This window comes from Rhinopithecus bieti, unplaced genomic scaffold, assembly GCF_001698545.2.
Source record: "Rhinopithecus bieti isolate Rb0 unplaced genomic scaffold, ASM169854v2 scaffold_54, whole genome shotgun sequence".
Taxonomy (NCBI): Eukaryota; Metazoa; Chordata; class Mammalia; order Primates; family Cercopithecidae; genus Rhinopithecus; species Rhinopithecus bieti.
The window spans coordinates 1,080,596-1,090,792 of record NW_016803233.1 but is presented as its reverse complement, the minus strand read 5'-3'; the positions used below and the strand labels follow the sequence as shown (position 1 = coordinate 1,090,792).

The 10,197-nt window shown below is 45.1% G+C and overlaps 1 protein-coding gene across 1 annotated transcript in view; it reads right to left on the bottom strand.

Annotated features, from left to right (window-relative positions):
- Positions 1-3,870: 3,870 nt before the first annotated feature.
- GSDMC (gasdermin C) overlaps positions 3,871-10,197 on the bottom strand; it is a 39,612-nt gene continuing 33,285 nt past the window's right edge. The window contains exons 7-14 of the mRNA XM_017870482.1: positions 8,366-8,488; positions 7,775-7,816; positions 7,531-7,560; positions 7,190-7,216; positions 6,081-6,220; positions 5,643-5,772; positions 5,106-5,179; positions 3,871-4,397 (exon numbers count right to left, since the gene is read on the bottom strand). Coding sequence (XP_017725971.1) covers positions 4,158-4,397; positions 5,106-5,179; positions 5,643-5,772; positions 6,081-6,220; positions 7,190-7,216; positions 7,531-7,560; positions 7,775-7,816; positions 8,366-8,488 — 806 coding nt within the window. The 3' untranslated portion in view covers positions 3,871-4,157. The remainder of the gene's footprint in view (positions 4,398-5,105; positions 5,180-5,642; positions 5,773-6,080; positions 6,221-7,189; positions 7,217-7,530; positions 7,561-7,774; positions 7,817-8,365; positions 8,489-10,197) is intronic.

The window sequence follows — 10,197 nt, the reverse complement described above, 5'->3', positions numbered from 1 at the left end:
AAAATATAAATGCAAGTATGACACTTTCAATGAGTTCTGTGAGTTGTGTCAGTGAATTATTGAACCTGAAGATGTAGTGAGAAACACCAAGTTTCTAGCCAGCTGGTCAAAAGTGAAGATGTCCTGGGAACTCCCAAATTTGTACCTGGTGTCTGAGGTGAGGGCAGTGCCCTGCATCTGCAAAATTCAGCCTGACTCCAGGTAGTTATTGTCAAAAGTCATTTTTCTGATCTCACAAAAGTGGTATTGGCTACAGTGACCCAGACTCACTGAAACATGTGCTTTGGGAAGAGAAAGAATGAGAGAGTGAGAGATGAATACTCATTGATTCCTGAACGGCTACCTAGTCCCTAGTGACCTGTGATACAAAATTGCACCTGTGCAGTGATCAGTTATGATAGAAGTTTAGGATCTCTGTTTTCCAATTGCTAACTCTGATCTTAACTGATAAGAGTTAAGCAATGAAATTTTTCTTTTTTTGAGACAGAGTCTTGCTCTGTCACCCAGGCTGGAGTGCAGTGGCACGACCTTGGCTCACTGCAGCCTCCACGTCCCGGGTTCAAGCGATTCTTCTGCCTCAGCCTCTAGAGTAGCTGGGACTCCAGGTGCGCACCACCACTTTCGGCTAATGTTTGTAGTTTTAGTCGAGACGGCTTCACTATGTTGGCCAGGCTGGTCCCAAACTCCTGACCTCAAGTGATTCACCCGCCTCGGACTCCCAAAGCGCTGGGATTACAGACATGAGCCACTGAGCTGGGCCAGCAATGGAATTTAGAAAACAGAGATCCAACTCCTAAGGGAGCTGGCTCATTGTAATGCATCAGGAAATGCAAAGTAACAAGAAAGGGCAAAATATACAATTCCTTGCTTATTGTGATCCATGGTTAAAATGGAAGAAATAGACAAGTCAAGTTTAGATTCTGGCTGGCCTGACTACAGTACAGCCTCAGGACTCAGGATCATCATGGAAAGAATGTGCTGGGGCAGATCCTGATGCTGGATCACGATCAGATGCTGGCCCACCGGAGATATAGCCACTAGCCTCAAAGCCATTTCCAAAGGGAAAGGTTATGCTGAAACCTGGACAGTGAAGAAGACTCATGTGGTTCCTAAGAGAATAGGGAAAAATGAAGAGGCTGAAATAAAGGAGAAAGAGAAAGGATGTCAGGCATCTCACCCCAGCAGGGTGAAAATCTTTAAATGCCTATAAAGAAATGGAGTGAATAAAGCAGATGTTCATGGGCCAAAAAAAGCTCTTAATGCAGCACTCTTAGGATTTGGGATGGGAGCCCCTGCTGTTCCTCCAACAATGAAGGGTCTGCTTTATTCACCCTAGTTTGAAGGAATTAAGAAATCTGACCTCAGATCACCTGCCACGATGATCCCACAATCTAATTAGTACAAGGATTGACAAAAGGACCTGAGTTCCTTGAATGAATTCAGGTAGTTCATGTCAGAAGTAATTTCCAAAAGGGCAAAATCCCTTGATGAGGTGAGGGAACTCGGATACAGAGAATGTTTAAAATTGTAGAAAGTGAGAGACAGTCCGGGGCAATCATCCAAGACTGCCCAGACCTCCAGGTGAGCCCTCCTTCCCTTCCACATGCCATGACCTTAAGCACTGGAAAACACAGGTTTTAATCCAAAGTTTGCAGAGGAAAGAAACCATCTCATTTCATTTATAAGAGAGTTGAGAAAAACTCATTTACCCTATTGTCTTTGTGCAAATAGAGTTTGGACAGAGCTGCCCATGCTGAGGATGAGCATTACATGGCAGGGGAAGGTGGAGGGTGACAGAGATTCCATACAAACACACTAACAGGAAAAGAAGAGAGTGGAGGAATCAATTCAGGTAGAAAACATAGCTCAAGAAAAAGAATTGTTTTATGCCATGGAAGAATTTAAGATAAATACTTTAATAAGGCAAAACCTCAAACTGCAAAGATAAAACAACAGAAATATGTGAAGAGAGATTGCAAAGCTAAGGAAATGAACTGAGATCACAACACAATATCTGAACTGATAAACTGGAAAGAATTATAGTTGACAGTTGAGTTATAGACATAGAGCAAAGACCTGCCATGATCTCAGAGAATGCAGACGAAAAAAAATCAAAGATGCAGGAATTAGACAAAATAATACACGAGAGCCCTACAGGACAATTGGTACCTGTGAGGTAGAGAATCTAACAAATAGAATATGAAAGATATTTAATTATTATAAGAGGAAAAATTCCTAAAAGAATTGAATCTGCAGCTCAGAAGGCACAGTGTCCCAGGAAAAGTGACACAGAGTGACTGAGACATGGGTATTGCCTGATTAAAGTGCTTAACTTCAAGGATGAAGAAATAATTCTTCAGGCATACATTTAGATGTATATGCAAAGAGTTTGAGAAAATTTGACTAGCTTTGATCTTCTTCAAGGCATAAAGAAGTCAACAGGAAACCTTTGCATGGCTACAAAAGACTGAGGGCAAGAAGGTGTTACCTAAAAATATAATCTCTCCCCAAGGAGTTCTTCAAGAATAAAGGCAACAGGCAAAGTTTCTCAAATATGAAGGGACTTGGGGAGTGAAGCACTACTGAAAAAATTATTAGATCACAGCCATTCAAGGAATAAAATAAAATGACTGGTAGTTAGCAATGAACAAATTTAAGTAGACTGGGAATGGTGGCTCACACCTGTAATCCCAGCACTTTGGGAGGCCCAAGCGGGCAGATCAATTGAGGCCAGGAGTTCAAGACCAGCCTGGCCAACATGGTGAAACCCCGTCTGTACAAAAAAAAAAAAAAATACAAAAAGTAGCCGAGTGTGGTGGTGCATGCCTGTAATCCCAGCTATTCAGGAAGATGAGGCACAAGAATCACTTGAACCTGGGAGGTGGAGGTTGCAGTGAGCTGAGACCATGCCACTGCATTCCAGCCTTAGTGACAGAGTGAGACTCTGTCTCAAAAAAAAATAAAGAATTAACACTAAACAGACATGAGGAATATGGTTACACTCCTTGGCAATTTACAAATAATAAAATAATTGGAGATAGGAGATGATAGAAGAGCAAGATGGGAGAAGAACTCATTTTCTTGCCTTTTTTAGCAAAAAATAAGTAAACACTGTCTAAAAGTGAAGACATGATGTGAGCAATAGGGATTACTGGAATACACTGGAGTGAACTAGTGATAAGGCACTTGATTATCGTCATGTGGAAATGCGGGCCAAGGTGATTCTGATGAGACATCATATTTAAAATCTTGGTTGATGATTCTAGATGACAGGGAGCCTCTAAAGGATTTTAGGCAGAGGAGTGACATACAAAGGTTGCATTTTTTAAAATTATTCCCCATGCCTGCTGTGATAAGAGCCTCCAGGATTCAAGGAGAATTTGAAGAGAACAAGATGGTGGCAGGACAACCAGCTGGGAGCACTAGATCAGCTGTCCAGGTGAGAAGAGGAGGGCTATAGTGAGTCGGCTAGACTGTGTTGATCGGGGATTAAGGAGAGAGAGGAGTCAAGGTGGACTCCCAGGTTTCAGCTTAGGAGGCCAGGTGGCAAATGACACAGAGAGCACAGAGCGAGACAGATATATGACCAAGAAAATGTGAAAATGTTAATAATTGAGGAATATGCACATACACACACACGTGGGGGCTAACATTTAATATGAAAAGTCAGACTCACAAAATGTTTCAAGAAAAAGAAAAGAAACCTCTTCTATATCCTTCACCCATATTCCCCAATTATTAATACTTTATCACATTTACCTGGTCATGTATCTGTCTATCATCAAGTCAACTTACTTTTGTTGCATTTCAATATCAGTTACCGTTATCAGTACACTTCACCCAAAACAATTCAAAATGCACACTGTTAACTAGTGTCAGTATTTGTTTTTATTATTTTGAAGTAAAACTTATACATAGTGAAATGCTTACGTCTTTAACATACTATTTGAGGCGTTTTGACAAATATATAAACTCTTGTCAATATATAGAGTATTCCACCACCCCAAAACATTTCCTAAAGTCTCTACCCATTGCTGTCTCTACTCCACCTGGAAATGCAGAGAGGCACAGCCCTCTCTCTTGCACCCATAAGGACACTCACAGCATAGACTGGGCAAGGGCCAGTATCTCTGGACTGACTGCCCATGAGGGAGGGCTTAGGCCTCAGCCAGCTGCTGTAGCAATGAGAGAGTCCCATAGAGGGCAGACAGGGGCATCTTTGCTTCTAGATCCCAGGTTGACCTGGGGTTATCCAGCTCCATCCTCAGGCCGCACTCCTCCAGCAGGCCATAGGTGATGGCCAAACCCTCACTCTGGAGTGGGGCAAGGAGCTCGGGTTTGAGGGTGAAGGGAATGCTCCAGGGGTATCTGAAGTTCGGCTCCAGGATGCTCCTTACCTAGAAGAAGGATGATCAGACTCTACAGACCAGCCTTTAAGATCAGGAAGAAAAAGCTTCTGCCCAGCACCCAGGGCCATGCAGGATAACAGAAGGAGCAAGAGCTTTGGGATCCAGAGGACCAGAAGTAACATGTTCGTCATATCCTATGATCCACAGATCAAGTTATGGGAAATCAGGGAGCACTGGTTCCACATCTATGAAATGGTGAAAATAAAACTCTCCTCGTAGAATAGTGGTGTTTTTATTTCTAAATGTATATGCACATATGTAAGAATACAGTAAATGCATATAAAGGTATGTATTTATATGTACATATACTTGGAGAGAGAAAAACAGAGAAATTAGCAAATCATAACAGTGTAACTAGAGCAGAAGTAATTAGCAAATGGTAACAGTGTGAGTAGAGCAGGAATATGATATCCCCTTAGTCCTCAAAGTCCTGTGCTCCCATATGGCTATTTTAGACCATTGGGGAATGCTGCAGAGATTGCCATGGAAACTAAGACCCTCCTGAGGGAGGCTCATACCCACTGGACCAGCTCTCCAGAAGGACACTGCAGCTAGGGATTTCCCAGTGGCCACCGTTGGATAAGGACTCCCCTCCCAGCATAAACCTGTATCATCTCTCTTTCCTCAGAATCTTTCTTCTTATCTCTGGTTCCCTCACCCTCTTCCCTGAACTTCTGGCCCCTGGGAAGTTCTCACCAGCTCCTGTTGCTGAAGCAGGATCCTCTTCTCCACAGAACAGGCCAGCAAATCGTGTTGGATGTCACTCAGCACTGAGGGTGGAGGACATGTGGGGAAAGACAGTAGTGAAGAATCCAGATTTTTCCTCCCACCATAAAGCAGGAGACTCCCTGAGAGAATAACTTCAAAGTAGAGGAATAAAACCCATGAGACTTAAAGGTCAAGCTCCCTGCCCTGGGAAGCCCTTCAGAATGGTCTCCAGGATGCTAAATAAGAGGAACCAGAGGATGGGATTCAGGGGCTGAAGGCTGGAATCACCCACCTCCAGTGATCTTCGGATGAACATAAACTGGTGACTTCCTAGGCCTTAAACTCATTCTGTATCATATGGCAAGTTATCACAGTGAGCCCTCTGACCTTAGAGAGAGCTGTGATGTAAGGACGAAAGATCATGGCATTCAAAGGGCTTTGGACACATGGCATCTAACACAGCTTTTTGGGGGGTCTGGGGACCAAACTTATGATTCTCCCATTCTTCCCTTTAATTAATCTTACCCATTATGGCTTCAAGGAGATAAAGAATGGGGTCCTTTGGGTTAAACCATGCACGGTTTGACTCCTGTTGGAGTTTCTTTAGGATGGCACCACCAGGGCCATCCAAATGACCTGGGCTGTCCAATTCCAGCTATAGAAGACAGGTATTATTGTTAATAATAATACTGATAACAGTAACATTATATAATTTGCCTGTGTCTACTGGTGATAACCAAGGGGTAGGGGTGAGGGTTCTCTACCTCCCACCAGGGTTTCCAAGCAGCCTCAGTAGTGGGGGCGGCACTTTCTGGCCCATTGTGCCCGGTGCCAGAGTCCCAAGTCTTTCGCATTCCCCTGGCATCTTGCTTATTCTTCCTCCCCCATGTAACTTGGGAGTCATATCTCCTAGCCAATCCCATTTACAGCTTATCAGACCTATACAACTGTGGAGCCCCTCACCATGTCCATCAGGTCCTGTAGAGCCCCTCTGTCTCCGAGCATGGCCAGGATACTATAGAACACGACATCCTGAACATCCTTTGAGAGCTGAGACAGTGTCTTTATTTTCTGGAAAACCTCCTCTTGTAGATGCTTGAAATCTGCTCTCAGGCATTAATGCCAACCAGAAAGTGGGGCAAGTATTTGATTAGAACATCCTTGAAATGATAGCCTGTTTGCATGAATATGAGCCAAACTCTTCTATCCCTTTCAGCTACTAACCAAAATTGTCTCTGCTAATGGCACACTTGAGCTCTGTGGATAGAGCTGTCATAGAAGGTAAAAAGATGGACAATCCAGCGTTCTGAAAAGAGGAAATAGGATACTAGGAGCAGAGATTGAGATTTTGAAAAGACATCATCACTAATGGAAGATAATGACAAAGTGGTCATTTCTAGGACATGTCAGGAATACTGTAAAATCTAGCACTGGGCTTTAGAGGCGAAAATCTTAGGTGCTCTGGAATCAGTTTCCATATTGGTTAAATGGGATGCTATGAGGATTAAAAGAGTTTATGTAGGCCAAGCATGGTTGCTCATACCTGTCATTCCAGTGCTTTGGGAGGCTGAGATGGGGGGGTTGCTTGAGGCCAGGAGTTCAAGACCAGCCTGGCCAACATAGTGAGACCCCATCTCAAAAAGCAAGAGAGAGACAGAGTTTATGTATGTAAGGCGCTTGGCACATATAAGCTGCCCTTATTATCAGGCAACTTTGCCAGTATCCTCAAAGTCTATGAAGAATTAACCATGGGGTGGATGTTGGGGGCCCTCTGTTTCTCCCAGGAGGCATCAGGCGCCCTCAGGGTGATCTGCTTGAGATGACAGATCACTGGATTGGAAGCTCCAAAGAGGCAAGAATTTATGTCTGTTTGGTTCACAGCCATAACTTTCAGGTTCAGAATAATGCTTGTTGTCCAATAAGTCCTCAATAAACATTTGTTTGTTTCATGAGCAAAGTGTAAATTTGGAAGTGGATCTAGATTTCTGACTTGCATGGAAACCACCAGTTTAGGTGCTCAGACTTGCAGCTCCCACCCAGAAGCCCCAGGTTCCCCCTTAATAAATACTTACTTTGCCAGAAGGGTTCCTCTATTCTTCCTAGAAGGAGAATCAAGTCATCATCTCACTTCCTCATCCCCCCACATTAGCTTTTGAGATGTTTTGGAGGGTTCTGCTCTCCTACCACCTCCTCCCTCTCACTTAACTTCTTCCTGTCCCCATCACCATTCATCCCTCCATGTTCTCAGCCTTTCTGGACCCTTTCCATTCCATATGACCAAGGGCCAGTCCCTTGGTCACCTAGGGCCACCTAGGGCAGTGGTGGCAAAGGCAAGGCAGGAGCAATCTGCCCTACTTACCCCATGTGTGCAGGATGGGATCCCCACCACCACCTCCAGCAAACTCACACTCACCTACTGGGAGAATGCAAACTTGTTCATATTCTAAAAAGAGAAATGAAATTCCTCACCAAAGAGGCTCAAAGACTGGATTTCTCCAGCCTTCTGCCTTTCTTTCCCTGAACCCCTCTTCTCTATCTGTTCCAGCCCTTTTCCCAAAGGGCCAGACTCCAAGACCTTGGGTAATAGCACCAAAGGCAATCAGGTGAGTTTTTGTTGTGCAGATTGTCCTGGGAGGGGAGGGCCAGATTCCACTCACTTGGCAAATGCCCTCTCAAAAATTTCGGTTTCAGAAATAGCTCTGGAAAGAGAAAGAAAAGTGTTTACTCACCAAACATTAGTCTACCCCTACTTTTCCTCTTCTACTTCTTTCCCTCTTGGTCTCACCTCTAACTCCTCTATCCTCCCCTTATTCCCCACATGTACCATCAGTTCAGTTGAAAAACTTCCCTAGAGAGATGGATCCCCAGGGAGCCTCTCTCCCCAACAGACTCACACCATTCCCAATGTTCAAAGGAGAAAGCCTGGTTTCCCTGTGGCCCCAGGGGACAGTGGCTCAGTCAGAGGAAGGGGTCAGTTGCAGGAAATGGAGGAGCCTGATTGGGGGAAAGTTCTCTGTGGGTCTGTGTGGGCTGAGCCCAAGCAGGGCTCTTGTGGGAATCCAAAGGGGGTCAGGGATCAGCAGTGCCTCAGTTCTGGGCAAAAAAAACTGCCAGAGGAGGATGAGCGAGATGGTGCAATAGAAGCCTACATGGTTCATATACCCCACACAAACACCAAATTTTAACAACTGTCTGCACAAAGAAAAGCACGATCATAGAAGCAAAAATCAGGTGAGTAATCACAGTACCTGGTTTTAACTTCATATCTTTGGGCGAGGCATTGAAGAGGGTTGGAGAGATAGTATGAAATGATGGTAGCCACTCCTCACTCCTCGCAGCACAGTAGAATACCCTCTCGGAAATTTTGGACTCTTGGGAGAGAGGGAGAGCACAGTGACTGGGTGAAAAACTTTACATTGAACTCAGTACTGCCTTGTCATAGCAGAGAGCAGAGCCAGGCTGGGCTCAATCAGTGCCAGTGCACAAAGGGAGAATTTGGATAAGACCCAGTCAAAGGGGAATTGCCCATTCCTTCTTTCAGAACTCAAGTTTCTTGGCAAGCCTCACAAATGCCAGCCAGAGTGCTCTGGAGTCCTAGGTAAACTTAAAGGTCAGTCTAGGACAGAAGGACTGCAATATTTAGGCAATTTCTAATGCTGAGCTGGGCTCAGAGCCAGAGGACTAGAGTGACATGTGACCTAAAGAGATACCAGCTGGGGTGACTAAATAAAGGTGCTTGTCCTAACCCACTTCCAATCTCAGGCAGTGCAGCTCACAGCAATGAAAGTGTTTCATTACCTTTGTTTAAGTGGAAGAGAGTGAAGAGTAGAGAGGATTCTGTCCTGCATCTTGGATACCATCTCAGCCACAGTAGGATAGGAGACTAGGTAGAGTTGTGAGGCCCCCATTCCAAGCCCTAGCTCCTGGACAACATCTCTAGACACCCCTGGGTGAAAACGGAACCTACTGCCTTGAAGGGAAGAACACAGTCCTGCAGAATTCATCATCTGCTTAATAAAGAACCACTGGGCCCTAAATAATGAGCAGCAGTACCCAGGTGGTATGTAGTGGGCCTTGGGCTCTGAGATGTACTGACTAAAGGTGTGACCCAGCATATTCCCAACTGTGGTGGCTATGGTGAAAGACTCCTTCTATTTGAGAAAAGCAGAGGGAAAAGTCAAGAGGAGGCTTTGCCTTGCATCTTAGGTACCAGTTCAGCCACAGTGGTGTAGTGCACCAAGCAGGCTCTTGGGGCCCTCAAGATCAGGTCTAGGGTCTTCAATAGCATTTCTGGACCTGCCCTGGGCCAGAGGAGAGCCCATTTCCCTAAAGGGTGAGACCCAGGCCAGACAGCATTTACCACAAGCTGACTGTTGAGCCCCTGGGCTGTCAGCAAACATATGCAGTGGCCTGGCAGAACCCCTCATGGGCCAGTGGTAATGGTGACCACAGAGAGAGCTTCTCTACCTGTGAAAAGGGGAGGGAAGAGTGGGAAAAACTTTGTCTTGTGATTTGAGTGACAGCTTAGCAGTAGTAGAGTAGAACATAAGGTAAATTTATAAGATTTTTTACTTCAATCCCTAGCTCCCAAACTGCATCTCTGCACTTACCCAGGGCCTGGGAAAACTCACTGCTCTGAAGGAAGTGAAAAAACCTCACTGGTTTTGTCACCTGCTGATTGTAGAGCCCTAGGGCCTTGAGTGAACACAGGTGGCAGCCAAGTAGTGGTTACAGCAGGCGTTTGGTGAGACCCAGTTCTGTGCTGGCTTCAGGTCTAACCCAGTGCAGTGCCAGTGGTGGTGGCCACAGGGGTGCTTGCCTCACCACGCTCCCAATTCCAGGTGGCTCAGCAGAGAGAGAGAGAGACCCCATTTGTTTGGGGGAAAGTAAGGGGAAAAAACAAGAGTCTCTGCCTGGAAATCCAGGTAATTTTTCTGGATCTTACGCAAGACCACCAAAGCAGAACTTCTATGAGTCTAAAACAACCACAGAGATATTAAACAGGAAGTTCAAGTCCCTTTGAATACCTGGAAAGCCTTCTCAAGGACAGGCACAAACAAGCCCAGACTGAGAAGACTAC